Source organism: Pan paniscus, chromosome 16 (genome assembly GCF_029289425.2).
Source record: "Pan paniscus chromosome 16, NHGRI_mPanPan1-v2.0_pri, whole genome shotgun sequence".
Taxonomy (NCBI): Eukaryota; Metazoa; Chordata; class Mammalia; order Primates; family Hominidae; genus Pan; species Pan paniscus.
In genome coordinates, this window is record NC_073265.2 from 70492688 (window position 1) to 70514961 (window position 22274).

Sequence of the window (22274 nt, forward strand, 5' to 3'; positions counted from 1 at the left end):
AGGGGAGGAACTATCCATTTCTTTTCAATTCAGCTCTATCCTTTTGGCTCTGCATTTTCTAAATAAATGACAGCTCTGCCATGGTAAAAACATATACTGATAACTATGATGATGAGTCAGTCCTGCCCCACTTTTTTTTTTTGGCACAGTGTCCTTACCCAAGATGTGATGGGGAGACCCCTTCCAGATCTAGTATTCTGTGGAAGATATAACCAAAGAACAAATACACTAGCCCTGTTGGGGAGGTGTGGGAAAGCCTCCAGGGAGTTGGAGAGCAGTTTTCTAGGGAGTTGCAGAACTTCTCAGTTTTTCTGCTTGGAAGTAAAACAACTGATCGCATTAGCTTAGCCATGTTAGAAACCTTCATTGTGCTTCCCCCCCGGAATCCTCTGGAGGAGACCCACAAGGCTGTCTTGTGGAGGGCCCACCAGAGGCAGAGAAAAGCTGGCAAGAGTTTGACAAGTTGTCATAGAGCCTGGGGAAAGATAAGGGAAAGCTCATTAGTTCCAACCTTTCGAGGGCAGCTGGACTGGAGGAATGGCACGGGCTTGCCCCCCAGCTCTGCTGACATTTGGTTCCATTAGGAAGCAATAGCTGGTTCCAATGTCCTGAGCTCAATTACTGAAGCTAAGCTGAACCATGTGACCACAGCACTGTGTTTTCAATTATTCTCTCTCCCTTCCTCTCTCTCGATGCCAGGCCTGGAGGGAAGGCAATCTCCCACAGAAGTCCAATTCTGGCTTCTCTACTACAGCTCTTTTGCAATTGTTCTCTTCCTTTAAAAAAAAATTCCATAATGACAAGGCTCATTTTGAAAACTGCCTTCACTCTTAACCAAAGGATTAATGCCTTGCCCCCTGGTTCATTGCCATCTCCCATCCCATGGGCCCTGCCATCCCACATGAGAGCCTAGGTCATGAAAGTGGTGATTCTCTTGGGAATAGTTTATTTTTTCAAAGCTGCCAGTACTCATCAGACACTCCTGCAAATGGTGCATTGGGATTAGCACAGTTTCCACCGAGGAATTTGATCCCTCTGTTCTCTTAAATGCTACATGCAGCCAACTATTCCACCACTGAGTGAAGCACACAGCCTTGCACCTAGCCCCAAAGGCCCCCAAATGTTTTTTTGTCCTGGAAAATGCCTAGTGAGTGACCTTACTATTGCTGGGACAGTTATTGTACATAGGAAGAGGATGTGGAAGAGAAAGGGAATTGGGTTTGCATTCCAAGAACCCAAGCAGACTGTGGCAATTCTTGGTGGGACAAGAATGCAAGAGGCTGTTATACCAGAATCTGACACTGGAGGATGAAGGGGGCAGAGTTGAGGCCTTGACTGGGTATGATGGCTTCTCTCCTAGGCTTGGGGTGGGATAAGAGAGTTTCAAAAACCCTCTCGGCCCTTGGATGTCACTGTTTTCCATGCCTTATGCCAGCAATGGCAAAGAGAAGAGCTACTATTCCAGGAGGGTTTTTTTTTTTTTTTTTAAGCAAAAAGAAAGTCTTTTGGTTTGCATAACTGCATAGGTCAATGCAGTTTCAGGCATGGCTGGATCTAGATGCCCATATGATAACATCTGAACTCAGCCCCTCTCAGATTTTCTCTCTGTCCTCCTTCCTTTATCTCTACCTCTCTCCCCACCTCTATGAGTTCTGTACCTTCTGTGTTGGCTTCACTCACAGGCAGCCTCTCTACATGGTCGCCCTCAGCATCCCCATGTTTATATCTTTCCTGTTTAGCACCAGCAAAGTCCAGAAGGATTTTAACACAGCACTGATTATCTTACAAATTTCCAAATGCCTAATGGACCAGTGTTAGCTGTGACCAACACACACTCACAGACACACACACACACACACACACAAACATACCCACACACATCTTTCCCTGTGAAACCCTGGTGAACTATGGAACTCCTAAGGAAGTGATCAAAATGGAAAGAAGTTTGGACATATTAATATTTATAGCGACGTTGGTGTGGAGAGTCACTAGTTTTGGGAAGTGGAATTGGCAGGATGCAGAGAAACTCTTGGATTGGGGATGGGGGCAGAGGAACATTCACAATTTGCATTTGGAAGATGACATCTGGAACTAAAGGCAATAATGAGGTAAAAGAGAAAACTACTCTAAAAGCTTGAAACGTATGTATTCTTCTGCCAATGGATCTGAGCATTGATATACTGGTTAACAAATCCTCTCAAAATGCAGCAAGCTTTTTAACCAAGCAGATTTGGCCTCTGGACTTTGGTTCATGGCACTGGGGTTTGTAAAAGGCAGACCTGATACAACAGTTTCAGTGGCTGTAGGGAAAGGAAGCTGACTCTGTGGGCTGAGGCTTGAAGAGGAGGTAAGCATGAGGGGAGGAAGTACAAAGTGCAGAACATTTTCTCAAGAAGACATGAAGGGGATAAAGGAAAAGCAAGTGACAAGAGGAGGACATGGAGTTAACATATAGTGTTTGAAAGACAGAAAATGTTTGAGTGTGTTCATGTGCTGAGGATAAAGATCCAGCACAGAGGAAGAGACTGAGGCTAAAGGTGAGAAAGGCAATAATCAATGAGACGGTAGAGCCAGGGTAAAGCATGCAGGCTTAAGAGCCAGATTGCCTGGTTTGATTCCTGCTTTTACTGAGTCCTAGCTGTGTGATCTTGAGAAAGTCACCTAACCTCCCTGTGCCTTAGTATCTCTTCTGTAAAATGAGGATATTGATGGAGGCTACCACAGAGTTTATGAGAACTAAATAGTAAAGCAATGAGAGCAATGCCTGGCACACCATAGTGAAGTTTTCAAACAGACATTGTTGGAAATGTGTTATCAAGCTGATTACTGAAACAGTACTACTGTTGGCCAGAGCTGGAGGCCCAGTTGGTGGCCACGAATGTTTCATGATACCAATCTGTTCAGGAGTGAGAGTGTGTCCTTCAAGGCTTAGAGACCCACAGTCAGGCATGAACTCTGCAGAGGCTTGGATTTGTCTGTGATTGGAGTTTTACTATCATTTGAGATGGAAGGACATAGAGTACAAAACTTAGGCATGTTGACAAGAGGGTGCTTGATAAAATGGATCAAAACCGAATTAATTTATACTAAAGCATCAAACACAGTGCCTGATATATTGTAGACTTTCAATCAATCATTAATTCATTTTTGTTTATTGCTATTGATTACTGGGATGGTTGGTGAATAAATTGATAAAATCAAAGAGCTAATACAGAAAACAATAAATGTGTGCAATTTGAGTGCTGAAAAACAGTCTACTTTTAGGCAGAAATTCTCCTTTTGGAGGATATGTGAAAGGGTTTTGATGTAATGAAATGTTATTAGGTCTCTGCTATTCCTTATTCAATACTGGATGTGCACAAACAGCAGTACCAATGGGCCAAGAGCATCCCACAATTTGTTGTTCTGGCCACAGCCTCTCTTTTGTGGCTTGGGCCTGAGTCAGAACTTTTTAGGATACAGCATCAGGGCTCCTTTCACCACCTGCTTCATGGAAACTGAATCCATGGGAGGCTCCTCTTGGCAAAGCTGAGCCAGGATGTTGGCCTGACTGGAAAGCCCATCTTTGGTCTCTCTGGCTGTGAGAGTTTGACCCAGTGGGGATAGGTGATGAAGCAGGAGCCCCTGGGCCTGACTGTGACTCTGGCCAAGTGTTTGACTTTAGGCCTGGAGAAAGGCACTCATGTTTGCCAGGAGCCTGTTATGTGCTCATCCCTTTGGCAGGCACTTGCCAAGAGTCACCTTCTTTTATGCTCACATCAACTCTGGCAGGTCAGTGTTAGGTAAGACTTCCAACCTTCCTAGCCTTGGGCTCTTCATCTGTCAATGGAGGACATAAGACATCAGTGGTCTTCAGACTCAGCTCCATGGATTCTGGGGTTTCTTTGGAGATGCCATGGGAGTTATCAAGGGTGAAGTTACCAAGGGGACCAGGGAAGTGGAACTTAGTTTTGGTTTTCCCATCTTTGGTCTGCTCTATAGACTGGAGTTCACTGCACACTTTTGTTTAAAGAATGGCTTCCAAGTTTAAAAACCTCACAAAGTACTGGCCTTTAAGATCCCTAAACTGTCTCCTGTAACTTATTACTGGCTCTTCTGCTAGTGCCTTGGGTTGGTACTTCCCCTCTCTGCACCTCAGTTCCCTTGTCTATAGAATGAGAAGCTCTGGGGCTAGGTCTCCATGACACTGGGAGTGGAGTGGGTGTTAACCGCTTGGGTTAACTGAGCCCCATTTGGCTGGCACACTGGAAGGGCCAGTGATCTTAAAGGATGATCTGCCCATCTGTCCTGCTTCACAGGCACCAAGAACCCGTGGCTCAGATCCAGGACTCGTGTGCAGCTCCACTTGTCAGCAGCAAGTCACATTGCTTCTTCCCATTTCCTCTTTCCTCTAGGGACTCATGAAGTGGCAGCTAAGCCCTGTCCAGTGGCCACCCGTCAGCCAAGGGCCAGAGACCAGGAAAGGAAGAAAGGCAGCTTCACTTCCTCTTTGAGGATGGAGTCGCACAGCCGCGCTGGAAAGAGCAGAAAATCCGCAAAATTTCGGTCCATCTCCAGGTCCCTGATGCTCTGTAATGCTAAGACCAGTGACGATGGCTCTAGCCCTGATGAGAAATATCCTGATCCCTTTGAGATTTCCTTGGCCCAGGGCAAGGAGGGAATTTTCCACTCATCTGTGCAGCTGGCAGACACATCGGAGGCTGGGCCCAGCAGTGTTCCTGATCTAGCACTGGCCTCTGAGGCTGCTCAACTCCAAGCAGCTGGGAATGATCGAGGCAAGACCTGTAGGAGGATATTCTTCATGAAGGTATGCCCAGGCTTTGCAGGCCTGAAATAGCCTGCAGTTGGTTTCTGGTGCTGTGAATTAAAGTCTTTGAATCCATTTATTCAAAAATCATGAAGCTGCAGAGTTATAATTCTGAAAGAGAGCAAGAAAAAAGTTGAGGCAGGGCCTACTGGAACTATAACAATGAGTATGGGAGTGAATCAGGCTCAGTTAACACTCTTGCTTGAGAGGTTCAGGGAAGCACTATGTCACTCCAAGGTAAACTGAGCCTAGACCCCTGATGGAAAATGCCAGATGCAGTAGTCAATACACTAGGAAGCTCTCTTCTCTAGACAGGCATTATAGAGCATACCATAGTCAGGCCAAATCACATCTTTCTTGTAGACTTATAGAAACAGACTTATAGGGCCTGGGCAGAGAAGGAGGCCTTATGGCAAGCAAGGTAAGGGGTGCCGGATGAGTGAGTTTGTTCCCTGAATGCTGACTGTGAACATTTTCCAGGTACCTTCTGCCATTTTCAACATAGGTATAGATGCTGAAGGTGGCAAGTGGAGCCATCAATAGGGGAGGGGGAAATAAGCAGTGTTTGGGGACCTGCCAGAATTCAGAATGTTTTCCTTTCTGTTATATCATATTTCAATTTTTGTCATCATAATGAGATGGAGATTGCAGAATACCAGAAATCTAGACCGAGTAAAATATTTTGCTATCAAGTGCTATGGCTTCTATCAAAGGTGAGATTTCTCAAGGGTCCAGATGGCCCTGAACCATGGGGTCAGTGCTGCTAACTCAGTGATAAGCCAACATGCAGACATTTCTCCTATAGCCTACTGCCAGCCTATGAATATAAATAGGGAAGGCATTCCAGTACCTTTGAAAGGGGTCTGTCACCTCTGTACAGCTTGCCTTCCTCAGGAGGGAAATCACTATTTAACACACATAATAAACAACATTTGTGTTAAGGGCCTTAAGGACTCCACAGCATCCTTAAGAGCCTCACCCAGCCCAGTCTGCTCTATAACCCATGATGTGACTTCTATTAATATGTCCTGCACTCACTTAATTGGGTAGAAGGAGAAGCCATCAGCCCAGTGGGTTTGGGGGAGGCTCGCCAGGCTCCCAGGCTGCCATTAATGATGTGAAAAAATCCAATCCACCAACTGAGAGTCAAATTTATTAGTGACATGAATGTATGTAGATTAGCACTCACCTAAATGAAATTCAAAAATTATTTCAAGACCTCAGCAGAATCCTAAAATGGATTATTCACATGCTTCCACTTAATATCATAGGTATTTCCTGAGCACCTATTATCTGCAAGGCACAATGGGGGTCCAGTCTTTGCCCTGAAATAACTCACTTAAAATAGAGTGAAAAATACACTACAAGAGGGGTGTAGGAGGGCTGTGGGAGGCTCAAAGGAAAAAGGCAGCATGTCTCTGGGGATGCTGTCATTCCTTCCTTCATTCAGTAAATACTTAAGCCAGGCACGGGAGTGAGCAAAACAGACTCAGTCCTTGCCCTATTGCAACTTTTATTCTGATTTGGGGATATAGATTATAACAACTTGATATATAATATAATATTATATTAAATAGTGAAGGACTATGAAGACATATTAAGCAGGATAAGGGGATAGAGAGTGATGAGGAGGGGTTACTGCTTTTTATTGAAAAGGTAATCACAAAGGCTTCTCTAAAGATGTGACATTTTGGCAAGGACCTGAATGAAGTGGAGGGGGGTGCATCACGTGCCCACCTGGGGAAGGGCATTGCAGGCAGTGGGAACAGCATGTGCAAAGACAGGAAGCAAGAGTGTGCCTAGGAGCATCAAGGAGACCGGTATGCCTGGGGTAAAGAGGAAAGAGGAGGATGGTAGAAGACCAAGTTGAGGTGGCAGCCAGGGACCAGAACAAGGGCTGTGGCAAGGACTTGGAATTTTATTCTACGAAGGATGGGAAGCCATTGGAGGATTTTGAGTAAGAAAGTGACATGCTCAGATTGGTGCTTTAAAAGGAGCACTCTGCTGAGTGGAGAATGGAGTGTAGGGAGACCAGTGAGGGGGACTGCAGCAATAACCCAGGCCAGAAATGACGTGGCTTGGACTGAGGTGGCGGTGGTAGAGGCACTGAGAATGGCCAAGGTAGGGATTTGTTGATGCAAGGATGTAGCATGTGAGAGAATGAGAGAAGTAAACTTCAACTGCAAGTTTCAGCCTGTGAGCACCTGGGGGTAGAAGTTTCAGCTTGAGCACCTGGGGGTAGTAGGGGAAGGAGGTGCCCTGTCCCAACATGCAAAACAGGAAGGGCTGGAAAAATGGTCAGGAAAATGGTGAGTTGTGCTCTTAAGGTTGTACAGTTGTACTAAGCAGAGGTGGATGGGAGAGAATTCCAGGCAAAGGGACATGCGTCTGCAAAGACAGGCGAGGAGAGGTCTGAGCGCTTATGCTGGGGTCTCCGGGCACAGGTGAGCACGTCTATCACTCTGTCCTTGTACCTATTCCACAGCAGGTGGCTGGATACCTGGGAATGGCTAGATGGCACGGGGAAGGAGTGGGCATGGGGAGGGACCTGGGCAGGGGAAAGAACAAACTTCACCTTTTCATCTCTTTGTGATTCACATGTACACCACATTTTTTTTTTTTTTTTTGAGACGGAGTCTCGCTCTGTTGCCCAGGCTGGAGTACAGGGGTGCGATCTCAGCTCATTGCAACCTCTGCCTCCTGGGTTCAAGTGATTCTCCTGCCTCAGCCTCCAGAGTAGCTGGGATTACAGGAGCCCGCCACTACACCCAGCTAATTTAAACAATATTTTTAGTAGAAATGGGGATTCACCATGTTGGCTGAGCTGGTTTCAAACTCCTGACCTCAAGTGATCTGCCCGCCTTGGCCTCCCAAAGTGCTTAGGGGAGTGAGCCACTGCACCCAGTCCATATTTTGGGTTTAAAAATGTTTTCACAACTCTTATCTCATTGTCTTCCTTTCCCCCAAACCTTGGGAGGAAGGTAGTAGAATATGTTAATGATGCATATTATCAAATATACATATACTAATATAATAATAGCAATATTGCTATTTCTGAAGGGCAATATGGCACAGGGGTTAGGTGTGCGGGCTCATTAATCTGACTGCCTAGGTTGTGGTCTGACTTTCTCAGTTACTAGCTGTGTAATCCTAGACAATCCACTTTACCTCTCTGTGCCTCAGTTTTCTCACCTGTTACATGGAGAAAGTTAAAAATAGTATATATCTCATATGGATATTATAAGGATAACATTATAGGCACTTACATGAGAAAATTCACCTAAAACAGAACAATGCACGTAGTAATTGCTTGATAAATATGATGATGATTATTATTTCTATTTTAGCATGGGGGCACTAATTCTGAGGAATTAAGCACTTAATGAATTCAACCACATTTATTGAGTCCCTTCAATGTGCTAGACAGTATGTAAGAGTTATAGTTGACGATGCTCAGAGGATAATGATGGAGACAGGGACAAACTGGATCATTCTTATTTCTGATGTGGCCAAAGTGCAGGCACAGACATGTCAGGGAAATCATGGGTACACCGAGGAGGGCAGACAGTGTGGGGAGGGGCGTCCTGGGGGAGGTGGCTGTTGAAAGCAGGATATTCCAAGAAACCAGTCTGGATGGTGGTAAGAGGTGGGAATGGGTAGAGGGATATGGGCTCGCAGGGGCTTGCAGGAGCTCACAGGGGCTTGGAAGAATTTGCTGGGGGTGGCAGAAGAGGTGATGAGCACAGTGGAGTCAAGTTTAGGCAGGGATGAACTGGGACAACAGAGAGGGGCATTGTCCAATTCAGAACCTGAGCTCTCTTGTTCTTTTTTTTAAGGAGCACAGGTGATCCTTAAAGATCCAAGAGTGAATTCTAAGCAAGGGAGGGTTTCAGTTGCCTAAGCAAGTCCTGCAATCAAAGGTTCCAGGTCAGCAAGGCCAAAGGCGACAGCAGGTCCTCATATCCTTTCTGGAGAAGCTCAGAGTACTCAATAGCCCACACCCACTCACTTCTCCCTTCTCACAGGGACACTCTAGTCCATGCCCTGTCTGCCTCCCTCCCTGCCTCCCCTCGCCAGTGGCCCTGCACCCAGGCGTGACTCAGTTGGCCCAGATGAACTCTGCAGGCTCCAGCAATGCCATGGTTACACTGATTTCAAAACAACATCTGGAATGAGGCCCTGTGACGTTAGCCTCTCCTCTGGAGACGCCTAATATAAAAATTAAAGAAGAGGAAGTTATATAAACAGCCAACTTTTTTTTTTTAAAGCCTTATTGGATGGGTTGTGTTTGGCCCAGAAAAGACTGGGTAAATTAATGCCCCAGGATGTGCCAAAGCGGGGCATGGGCGTGAAGAATCCAAACTAATTAAGCATTTGAATCTGTGTTGTGCATGAAAGTACTGATTAGGGCTGTTTGTTCTGGGGAAGCTTCTAGATCCCTGGAGATGAATTCAAATGGAAGAATGTCAAAAGTCAGGCTTCCTAAGTTAATAAACAAAAGCAAATACAATTTATCAGACTTAGAACTTTGAAAGAAGGAATACAGGGACTCACTGGCTACTCCAGCCCCTGTCTGTTTGCAAATGGGAAGAGTATTTTTAAATGCCCTTTAAGTAGGATGTTAAGGCCAAATGGAAGGCAGCTCAGTTAGAGGGAACGAAAGGTCCAACTCTCCCTCTCCTCTTTCCTCTCTTCCTTCTCCTTTCTTCTGTATTTCTTTCTCTTTCTTCAGACATTGGCAGGGACTTGTTATGAGCTGTCCTCTGGAGATAAAGAAATAGAGTTGATATTATACCCTCAGGGAACTTGCAGTCTAGAGAAGGGGGCAGGTGTAAGCATAGTTAATTCTGTCCCTTATCTCTTCCCCAACCTGAATGGCATTCCTTGCTCAGTTTTCTTAAGGAAAGGTCTCAGCCAGAGAATGAGTAGTGGGGGAATTATATCCTACAAAGAGACTTCTAGGTTACCTTTCATTTCCCTAGAATATTCCACAATAATAGGATTTACATCCTTCATTATGGAGCTTCCCTAGAAGGAAAGGGTACAGCTAAGATTTCTGTGAAATCAAAGCAATCTTAGAAATCAGCAAATGAGCTCTGGTCAAGCTGACTCTCCTGTCCACCTCTCCAGGAGGCTCAGTATACATGGATGGCAGACAAAGGTAGGATTCCCTGGAGAGTTAAAGAGCATCAGAGCATGGGGGATGCAGGTGAAGATGGAGGTGAAAATGCAGAGGGAGACAGTGGAGGAAGGGGAGAGAAAGCTGGAGGCAGGAGTGAGAGGGATCACTCCTACATCTCAGAAGTCAAACCTGGCCCCAGATTCACAAATAAATCATTTTCTGGCTGGGCACAGTGGCTCATGCCTGTAATCCCAGAATTTTGGGAGGCTGAGGTAGGTGGATCCCTTGAACCCAAGGAGGTTTTGAGACCAGCCTGGGCAGCATAACAATATAACATAATATAACAATAACATAACATAGCAACATAACATAACAATACCTTGTCTCTGAAAAAAGGAAGGCAAGCAGGCGGGCAGGAAAGGAGAGGAGAGCTGAGGAGAGCAGAGGAGAGGAGGGGAGGGGAGGGGAGATCTACCCAAGGTGGGTCTGTCTCTCTCTCTCTCTCTCTCTCTCTCTCTCTCTCTCTCTCTCCCCCTCTCTTAAGACAGGGTCTTGCTTTGTCACCCAGGCTGGGATGCAATGGCATGAACATGGGCTCACCACAACCTCAACCTCCCAGGCTCAAGTGATCCCCCCTTTCAGCCTCCTGAGTAGTTGGGACTACAGGCACATGCCACCATGCCTGGCTAATTTTTGTATTTTTTGTAGAGGTGGGGTTTCACCATGTTGCCCAGGCTGTTCTCAAACTTCTGCATTCAAGCAATCCACTCACCTTGGCCTCCCACAGTGCTGGGATTACAAGAGTGAGCCACTCTGCTCGGCCTACCCGAAGGTCATAAAGATATTTCCTCATGTTTTTTCTAGAAGCTTGGTTGTTTTATCTTTCACAATTGGATCTTTAATTCACATTAAATAAATTTTTGTATATGTTGTGAGTTAGCTGCTAACTTTTTTCCTACGTGAATATCCAATGTAGTCAACACCATTTTTTGGAAATCCTGTCTTCACCCCACTGCATAGCAGTGTCATCTCTTTTATAAGTCAAGGATCACATATGTATAGGTCTATTTCTGGTTTCTCTATTCTGATCTATTAGTCTTTTATTTTTCCTATTTTTGCACCGTTAAATTTACTGAAGCTTTCTAATAAGCTTTAGGATATTTGGTCATGTAAGTCCTCCACATTTGTTCTTAAAACTAGACTTGGTTTTTCCGTTGGAATTTTTATTGGAATTGCATTGGCTTTATAGATCAATCTGAAGAAGACTGACATCTTTACAGTACTTGATATTCCAGTCCCTTTACATGATATATTTCTGCAAAGTTTGATTGGAGATTTTTGTTGTTGTTGTTTATTTTTCAGCATACCCAATCATTACCTACCATTTCTGAATAAGCAGAGCTCTATTTCTCCCCTTCCAATTTTTATACTTTTTTCCCCTTTATTTTACAGGCTAGGGCCTGCAGTGCAATGTCAAATAGAAGTGGTGATAACAGGCATCCTTGTCTCATTCCTAATCTCAAAGGGAAAGTTTCATTATTATTATGTCCGTATGTATGATGTTTGTTGTAGTTTTTTTGTAGCTACCCTTCATTAGATTAAGGAAGTTTGCCTCTGTTCACAATTGGCAGAGGTTTTATTTTGCCCCCCACCCCCACCGCCAACATAAATTGTTGAATTTTGTGAAATGATTTTTTCCTGCATTTATTGAGATGCTCGTATTGAGTTTTATACTTTACTTTTTCATGTAGTGAATTGCACCAATTGACTTTTTTGAATGTTGAAACAACTTTGTCTTCCTGGAATAAACTCAATTTAGCTATGATGTATTGTCCTTTTAATATAACTCTGGATTTGATATGCTAATATTTTGTTAGTAATTGTTGCCACTTGTGTTTATGAGAGAGATAACCTCAAACTTTCCTTTCTGGTAATGTTTTGGTCTGGTTTTCAAACTATGAGTATTTTGACCTCATGAAATGAGTTAGGAAATACTTTCTCTTTTCCATTTTCTGGAATACTTTGACTTACATTGGTGCTATACTTTTTTAAAATGGTTGAAGAATTCACCTATGAGCCGTCTGGGACTAGAGATTTCTTTTTGGAAAGGTTTTAAATTATCACTGTATTTATTTAGTAGAAATAGGACTATACAAATTTTCAACTTCTTTTGATATCAGTTTTGGTAAGATGCATTTTTCTTCTGGGAATTTGTTTCATCTGAATTTTGAAATTTATTAGCATGAAGTTGTTAATAAAAATCTTATATTTTTACTCAAATTTTGAGATAGTTGTAGATTTACATGAAGTTATAAAGAATAATAGAAAGATCCTGTGTACCTTTTCCCAGTTTTCCCCAAAAGTAACATTTTGCATAACTCTAGTACAGTAGCACAACCAGCATATTGATTTTGATGCAAACCATTAACGTTACTCACATTTTCTCAGCTTTACTTACATTGATTTGCGTGTGTGTATACTTGTTATTTTTTAGGCATTGGTAAAAACCATGGTGATGTTCATTTTTCATTCCTAATATTGATACATATGTCTTCTCTTTCTGTGTGTGTGTGTGTGTGTGTCTTGATTGATTCCTAGACTAATTGTTCCATAGTTAAAGAAGAGAATGTATTGCAAATGATTTTAATCACTGGAAATTTGTTGAGAATATATATACATGTATATATACACACACACATATATACACACAAAAAATGTGTATATATGTCTGTGTATGTGTATGCATATATATATCTGTATATACATATATATTTGTTGAGTGCCATCTTCTATATTTGTCTATTAGGTCAAATTCCACAATAACCATTAATTTGCATGAATAGTCAAATAGAGAAGATATTTGTCTACCCATTTCCCCTATGAATAGCTTGTTAGCTATTTTCCCAATCTTTTTTAACTTTATCAATTCCAGCTCTCAATTATTTGCTGAAAGAAGCATGTTAAAGCCTCTCATTATTATTGCAGATTGGTCTGTTTCTCCTTTTAGTTCTGTCAATTTTTGCCTTATATATTTTGAAGCTATACTTTATGTGCATAGACCTTTATAACTTTTTATGTTTTCTTGGTTGATAAATGCTCTTACAATTTTGAAATATTCTTTTGACTAGTGCTGATTTTTTTCTGAAAAATTGTCTGATACTAGTATAGCTTCACCACTATCTTTTGGTGAGTGGTTGCATGGTATATCTTTTTTCCTTCTTTATCTTCATTCTGTGTTCACATATTTAAAGTATATCACGTGCAAGCATCATATAATTATGTTGTTCTTCCTTCAATCTTTGTCTTTAGAATTGTAGGTGTTTACACTATTTACATTTAATATCATTTCAGATGTGTTTGGATCTATGTGTACTCTCTTATTATTTAGTGTCTAATTGTCTCAAGTGTTTTATATTCTGTTTTCTCTCTCATCTTGCCCTCTTTTGAACTAACATAATTTTTACTATTCCATTTCCCCTATGATTAGCTTGTTAGCTATAATTTTTTTACTTTTTTAATAATTAAAATATACAACATACAGTCTTAATATATTAGTCTTTTATAAATTTGTACTTTTTACTAGTTCTCAATGCTAAAACCTTAGGACACACAACTCCATTTATACTTGCCCACTTTTTGGTATTATTGTCATGCATTTTAATTCTACATATATTTAAAACTCCAGACTATATCATTATTATTCTATACAGTCAATATTCATGTACATTAATTTACATGTTTACATTTTCCATTATTTTTCTTTCCTTCCTGCATTTGTGTGTTTCTCGGTAAGATCACTTCCTTTCTGCCTGCAGCAGGCTGCCTCTAATACAGGTAGGCCCTAGAGTGAAAGTACACATGAGATCTACATGTTAAGTGTCTAAAAAGTTTTAAGTCAAGGTAAAATATGTTAAAAATACATGTTCTACCTTCCTACCTTGACAAATATACCTTGATAAGAACTTGGATGGCCAAGTTCAACTGATTTCTTGGACTCCTCAGAGTTTTCCACTGGAAGGTGATGGTGTAGGAAAAGCCATTTCATGGCTCCTGGCTGCCAGCTAGGATTCTCTTTCTTGTACCACTCTCAGCACTGTTCATCACCACTAGGGGCCATAAATGCATGTATGTGAACACCTGTTGTTCTCTAATCACTGCCCCCATGCCCAGTAAACAGCTACCCTGGTACCTCTCCAGCCTTGAACTGTGCATACCAGTGGTGTGATTCTCCATTGATAGCACAGACCCAGAGAAAAGATAAGGTTGGGGGCTGTGTTAGTCCATTTTGCATTTCTATAAAGGAATACCTGAGACTGGGTAATTTTGAAAGAAAAGAGGTTTATTTGGCTTACCATTCTGCAAGCTATACAAGCATGGGACCAGCATCTACTCGGCTTCTGGTGAGGTCTCAGGAAGCTTTTACTCATGATGGAAGATGAAGAGAGAACAGTTGTGTCACATGGCAAGAGAGGGAGCAAGAGAGAGAGAGGAGATCCCAGACTCTTTTTAACAACCAGATCTCATGTGAACTCATGACCACAAAAAGAGCACAAAGCCATTCATGAGGAATCTGCCCCCAGTGACCCAAACACTTCCCACTAGGCCCCCCCTCCAACACTGGGGATCACCTTTCAGCATGAGATTTGGAGGAGACAAAACATCTAAACTGTATCAGGGGCACAAGCTCTCCTGATGGAGTCTGATGCCTCCCATTTCTCAATTTCTCTCCAGTTGAATGTGAGCAGGTCACAAAGTAGACCTGGAACCCCATGTTTTACGACACGGTGGAGCACAGAACTGAATGAGACTAGGAACAGCACATAATAATGGCTCTATAAATGTTTGTGAAAGGAGTGGCATTATACCCATAAAAGGGTATAATGAGACCACCCTTAAGGCAGAGAGTCTATTCACATGGCCCAAACTTGCATTTGTTTATTTGAGTCAACACATGGCTTTACACTGGATATTGCTTTGGGCATTCCCATTGGGTGGGATATGGAGTTACAGGGCACTCGATCTGGAAGAAGGACAGCAGCAGATGAGACCGAATGTGTGGGAGGTCCCCACTTCACAGCTGCCCTCCTAAAAAGATGTGAAATGCTTTATCCACATGAGAATGACCTCCATAGAGTGGAAAATCTTGCTTTCTTTAAAAATTCAAAGTAATTGGTCAGACAGTGTCACCACTCATATAGCATGACTCAGGATTTGATGAGGTCAGATCAGTCATCTGAATCTCTGGCATGTGCTGTGGTTGGAGAAAAGGTGGTCAAGGCCTTCCTTCAGCAGACAAAATCCTTTGCTTTGCTGCCTGTGAGCAACTCAGCCTGTGGCTTTGGGGCCTGGGCCTTCTTGGCAAGTGGGAAACCCAATCTTTTGGCTGCCTGCCTCTTCCTGCCACAGAAGAGCAACTTATGGATGCTGAGAGCAGCCACTGAGAGGGAAGCTTAGGGCTCCATGACTCCCACAGAGCCAGCTGTATCCCCTGAGTGTGTGGGAGGATGAGCAGGGAGGCAAGGGTGGTCCATGTGCAGGAAGCAAGGAGGGGCTGCCCACAGGTATGATTAATCTTCACTTGCTGACTGTCTCCCCAATTCAATGTGATTTCTAGTTGCTGTTTTTATTGCCAGAAAACATTTTGTGCTATTCCTGAAAGCTAGTTTTAGGAGTTGGCCTTTTGAATTTCATTAGCTCTGGCAGAACATCATTTGGTTAGTGAAGAGGAGTTAGGTAGAAAAGAAGAGGAGAATAAGGCCGGGCACGGTGGCTCATGCCTGTAATTACAATATTTTGGGAGGCTGAGGCAGGTGGATCATCTGAGGTCAGGAGTTCGAGACCAGCCTGGCCAACATGGCAAAATCCTGTCTCTACTAAATACACAAAAATTAGCCAGGCCTGGTGGTGGGTGCCCATAATCCCAGCTACTCCGGAGGCTGAGGCAGGAAGAATTGCTTGAACCCGGGAAGTGGAGGTTGCAGTGAGCTGAGATCGCACCATTGCACTCCAGCCTGGGTAACAGAGGGAGACTCCATCTCAAAAAAAGAAAGGAAACTGGGAAGAAGTAGTAAACCATCTACCTTTCCAACTCTATTTCTCAATATGGCCCTTCATTTGTACATTACAACCCATGTAGGCTTCTCCCTGTTCTTCACATATAACCCACTGGTTACTGCCTCCAAGCCTTTGCCCTTGTGGCTCTCTGCCTGGAATATCTTCCTCACTCTCATCTTTATGAATCCAAGTTTTAGTTATCCTCTAAGGCTCAGCTTCAGTGGAACATCCGCCATAAATCTTTTCCTGATCCTCCTCTTATCCTGCACCCTTAGTTTCCACCATCCCTGCTTGAAACAACAAACAATTAAGAAACTTATATATTCCCATTGAAGAATGGCAACTAGCTGCAGGTAGGAGGAATTTACTGTATCAATTTGTGTTTCCACCCCCAGTTTAGAAGAATGTCTGAAAAAAGGTTTAAGGCTGCATGAGATTCTATACATCACACACATGTATCGTAGTTTATTATTTTAAGATCTTCAAAGTATTTTATTAAATATTGAACATATAAAAATGAATTTATAAGATGTATACACACTCTAAAAAATAAAGATGCCCTATACACCTGTGTGTCAATTATCAAGTTTAAGAAACAAACCTTACCATTAACTTTGAGATTATTTGAATGTTCCTACCTGATGCCTTTCCATTCTCACTCCTCTCTAAGGTAACCACTTAATTTTGGGTATATTATTCTCTTGCTTTTCTTTATACTTTATCATACCTGTTTGTATATCTGAATGTTTTATTATTTAGTTCCACTTATTTTTGATTAGCATTTACATGGTGTCTATTTTTTATCCTTTTATTTTCAACCTACTTGTTATGTTTCAAGTGAGTTTCTTATGGATGGCATATAATTGGGTCATTTAGAAATTTTTATTCACTCTACCAGTCTCTTTATTTTATTTTTTAAATTTTATTTATTTTATTTATTTATTTATTTTGAGACGGAGTCTTGCTCTGTCACCCAGGCTGGAGTGCAGTGATGCAATCTCGGCTCACTGCAACCTCCGCCTCCCGGGTGCAAGCAATTCTCTGCCTCAGCCTTCCGAGTAGCTGGGATTACAGGCACCTGCCACCATGCCTGGCTAATTTTTGTATTTTTAGTTGAGATGGGGTTTCACCAGCTTGGCCAGGCTGGTCTTGAACTCCTGACCTCGTGATCCACCCACCTCAGCCTCCCAAAGTGCTGGGATTACAGGCGTGAGCCACTGCACCCGGCCTAGTCTCTGTATTTTAACTGGTGTATTTAAGCAATTTATATTTAAAGTAATAACTTGTATGTTAGAACTTAAGTCTGTCATTTTATTATTTGTTTCCTGTTTGTTCCCTTTATTTCTTGTTCCTCCATTTATTTTCTTTTGCCATCCGGTGTAATCCTTGAACATTTTAAAGAGTTCCACTTTGATGTATTTATTATGCTTTTGAGTATATAACTTTTTATAGTTTTCATAGTGGTTGCTGTATATATTACCATATATGCACATAACTTGTTATGCAGCCTATTGGTACTGACATTTTACCACTTCGAGTAAAGTGTAGAAGTCTTACTTATATTTAGATCACTTTACTTTTCTCCATTTCTTAAATATTATTGTTTTAAGTACTTTCTCTATATCTATTGAACACCTCATTAGGTGTTGTTATAACTTTTGCCCCAACCATAAAATCTAAGTAAAAAAACTCATAAAGGGAAAGATGATCTATTACGTTTATTTATATTTTTACTCATTCTACTCTTCTTCTTTCCTTTCCAAAGGTTCCAGACATTTTATCATTTTCTTTGTATTTGAAGAATTTCCTTTAGCCATTCTTTAAGGATAGGCCTGCTAGCAATGAATTCTTTTAGTTTTTTTTTTTTTTTTTTACCTGAGAATATCTTTATTTTCCATCATTCCTGAAGGGTAGTTTCAATAGATATAGGATTTATGGTTGACATGAATTTCTTTATGCTTAAAAAAATGTGTCCTGACTTCTGACCTTCATGTTTTCAGATGTGAAATCTGCTGTCATTTGAATTGGTGTTCTTTTTTTTTTCTTTATAGGTAATGTGTCATCTTTTTGTTATTTAAACAAATTTTCTTCATCTTTAGTTTTTAGAAGTTTAATTATGATGTATCTAGTTGTTGATTTATTTGGGTTTATTTTAGTTTGTCTTTTCTCATTTGACTCGTGAATTCTCAGTTCTTGACATTATAAGTGACTCAATTGTATCTTGGACATTTTGATTATTATGTGAGAAGACTCTTCATCTGACTTAGATCTTTTGTTTTAGTAGGCAGCCACTCTGTTTAGGATTAGCATGTAGTTCTGGCCTACTCTTATGAGCTTTTGTTACAGTGGCATTTCAGTGTTCAGAGGCCTTGCAGTGCTATTCTGGTATGCTTCATTTTTCTGGCACTACCAGTGGTCTTGCTCAATCCCTGCAGTTCTGTCTACTGGGGTGAAAAGACCTTTCCTGGGCTGCCTGGTACCACTGGGTGACCATCTGCTGCTTAGGTTTGGGGACAGAAAAAACCTGCAGGGCCTGGGCCTCTTTTTCTACTAGGTGGAGAGCAGAAAAAAATGAAGCACTCAGCTGATGCTGCCCCTGAAAATGAACTGGACCACTTGCCAGTGCCCCAGTGATAGAGTGGGGCTGAGTTAACCTAGGATTTTGCTGCTGCTAAAGTAGACATATCAGACCACATCTTGGCACCCTGGTTGTGGAACAGAGGCTGGGATTCCCCATTAGGTCTTTGCTGGTCTTCCCCCTTTCCTGGTGTTTTAGCCAGGCTGACAAGAACAGGCTTGTCTTGTTTGTTTGTTTGTTTGTTTGTTTTTGGCTTTGCCTATTGGCAGTTCTGGGTTGCGGGCCTCTCCAGCCTCTAGTTTGGGGTAGATAGTAGATAGAAAGAAAATCCAGGGAACTCACCCTATTGTTGTTTCCCAAGTCCTGAGGTAACTAACCAGTTCATTCTGACTTTCAGAATCCTTATATTGTTGTCTATTAAATAATTCCCAGGGTATTTAGTTGTATTTAGCAAAGAGGAGGGAAGTCAGTCTCTACCATCTTGTCCTGGAATTGGAAGTCTCAGTTCTTCTTATTTGTGAACATGATATCAATGCTATTGCACTGTGATTCCTCTTTGGTAAATTTGTGTATGTTATTCAATATTATGTTCCAGGAATTCATTCATATTATTTCATTTTGTTGTAGTTCATTGATTTTTCTCTGCTCTTGAGTTTTCCATTGTGTGAAAACCACTCAATTTATCCATTCTACTATTGGTGGACATTTGAGATATTTCCCCTTTCCCCTCACCTACTTTAAATTAGAGACTGTACTTCCATGGGTATTCTTGTACATACCTCCAGTGGCATCTGTGCAAGTTCAGTAGAGTATAAATCTAGGTGTGGAAATGGTGAGTCAAAGGGTATGGGAATTTTCATTTATACTAGATAAAGCCAAATTATTTTCTGAAGTGGTTATACCAATCTACCCTTCCATCAGCATCAGCAAGTGTAAGTTTCTTTGTTCCTTTGCATCCTCATCAATCCTTGATAACATCAGATTTTAAACTTTCTCCAATCTCAGGGCAATGAAATTATTTCTAATTTTAGTTGTAACTTACATTTCCCTGATTACTAATAACGTTGTATGTATATAAACCATTTTTCATATTTTATAGAAACTTTAATGTGATATGCTCATTCAAACCTTTTTCTATTTTTCTTTTGGCTTGCTAGTCTTCTTCCTTCTTTTCCCAGCTTTCTCTATTTTCTCCCAGCTTTTAATTTGTCATTTTAACTCTTTTAATCGATGAGTAGAAGTTCCTAACTTTAATGTGGGATTTATCAATCCTTTCCTTTATACTTTATGCTTTTGCATCTTATTAAAAATTGTTACCATTTCCTAAAGTAATAAACATTATTTTATAATGTCTATTCTTTTTTGTTGTCTTCTAAACATCTTAGAGTTTTGCCTTTTGTGTTTATGTTTTTAGTCTACCTGGAATTGATGTCTGTGAGGTATAGGGGTACATTATCATTTTTTTTCCATACAGTTAGCCCATTGTTCCAGCGCCCTCTGTTGAAAAGTGTCTCTTTCCCCACAGATCTAAAGTATTAGTTTTGTCACAATTCAGGTTTCCTCTTATGAACATGGGGTTGTTTCTAGGCCCTCTATTCTATTCCATTTGGTCAGTTTTTAAGATTTGTATGCCAATAAGCCATTGTCTTAATCACTATATTTTAAAACAAGTATTGTTCTCTTGTATGAAAGTATCTCCTTCCTAGTGTTTATTTAGATATACTTATTTATTTGAGGCCCTTTGCTTCTTGATAAATATTTAAGGATAAGCTTAAATCTAAAAAAAAGAAGACTTGAAAGTTTGATACTGTATTAAATTTGTAGATAAATTTGGGGGAGAATTGACATCTATTAAGCCTACCACTTTAATAGACATGATATATTGCTGCATTATTCAGGCCTTATTTAATGTATTTCAGCAATTTTTATAATTTTCTTCAGCAAGGGCTTACATATCTTTCATTAGATTAGTTCCCAGGCATTCCTCATTTTCTGGTGCATTGTAATTCTTATCTTTTTAGTAATTCTATTTATGAACTGCTATTTGCTGGCATATGGAATGCAATTTTTAAAGTTATTTTAATTAAACATTTTATTTTGCAATTATGGTAGATTCACCAAAAGTCACAAGAAAACAATACAGAGAAATCTGTGTATAATCCAGTTTCCCCCAATGGTAACATCTTGTAAAATTATAGTAGAATATTACTGATGTTGATGCAGCCAGTATATAGAATATTTCCATCATCACAAGGTTCCCTCATGTTACCTTTATATAGCCACAGTCACTTCCCTCCCAACCCCATCTCCACCTTTTCTCCTATTTTTTCTAGAAGTTTCATAGTCTTACATTATACTTCTAAGTCCATTTTGAGTTAATTTTTGTGTAAAATGTGAAACTTAAACCAAGCTTTTTTTTTTCTCTCCTGTGGATATCCAATTATAGCATCATTTGTTGAAAAAAACTATCTTTCTTCCATTGAATTCCTGCTGCATCTTTGTCACATATCAGTTTGGTATATGCTTCAGGCTTATTTCTGTGTTCTCTATTCTATGTATATCTCTTACCAAATATCACACAGTACTGAATTCTGTAGCTATACATTAAGTCTTAAAATTGGGTAGACTGATTCCGCCCATTTTATTCTTCTATTTCAGTCATTTTAGCTAATGTAATCCTGTTGCATTTACATATAAATTTTGGAATAATTTTGTCTATATCTACAAAAAGTCTTACTGAAGTTTTGGTAGGAATTGCGTTAAACCAGCATATCAGTTTGGGAAGAATTAATCTTTACTATGCTGAGTTTTTCAATTTATGAACATGGTATGTCTCTGTATTTATTTAGATCATCTTTCATTTCTCTCATTAGTGTCTTTGTAGTTTGTAGCATACAAGTCCTATACATGTTTTGTCAGATTTATGCCTAAGTATTTTGCTTTCTTTTGAGTGATTATAAATGGTATGCATTTTAATTTGGGTGTCCATATATTCATTGATAGTAGATAGAAATACAATTGATTTTTGTAAGCTAATTTTATACCTGTGAATTACTGAAACTCATTAGTTCTAGGCATTGAGTTTTTCTGTGTAGACAACAACATCATCAACAAACAAGGACAGTTTTATTTCTTCCTTTATGATCTTTATGCTTTTTATTTTCTTTTGTTTCCTTATTGTAGTAAGTAGAACTTCCAGTAGTATGTTGAATAAGAGTGTTGAGATTGAGCATTCTTTCTTTGTCCCCAGTCTTGGTGAAAACATTTAGTTTTCATTATTAATTATGGTTTTAGCCACAGGTTTTTTGCAGATGTTCTTTATGAGGTTGAAGATATTCTCCTCTAGTCCTAGTGTACTGACAGCTTTTAATCATGATTGCGTACTTAATTTGGTCAAAAAGTTTTTTTGCATTCATTGATATGATCATGTGATTCTTCTTCTTTAGCCTATTAACAGAGTGAATAACATCAATTGATTCTTGAATATTGAGCCATCCTTGCATTCCCAGAATAATTCCACTTGGTCATCATGTATAATTCTTTTCATATATTGATGAATTCAATTTGCTAACATTTTGCTTATATATTAGCTATATAAGTATATATATATATATATATATATATATATATATATATATATATATATTTTTTTTTTTTTTTTGGCAAGGTCTTGCTCTGTCACCCAGACTGGAGTGCAGTGGCACAATCATGGC

General features: G+C 40.5%; 1 protein-coding gene across 6 annotated transcripts in view; it reads left to right on the forward strand.

Annotated features, from left to right (window-relative positions):
- Positions 1-22274, forward strand: part of IL16 (interleukin 16) — a 147494-nt gene that overhangs the window by 58734 nt on the left and 66486 nt on the right. For 5 of the 6 annotated variants that reach the window (XM_063596883.1, XM_063596880.1, XM_063596881.1 and 2 more), the window contains exon 2: positions 4395-4807. In XM_063596883.1, the coding sequence (XP_063452953.1) occupies positions 4496-4807 (312 nt within the window). In that variant the 5' untranslated portion in view covers positions 4395-4495. Of the gene's footprint in view, positions 1-4394; positions 4808-22274 lie in introns of those variants that run through there. The other variant, XM_008963100.5, reaches the window with a different exon arrangement.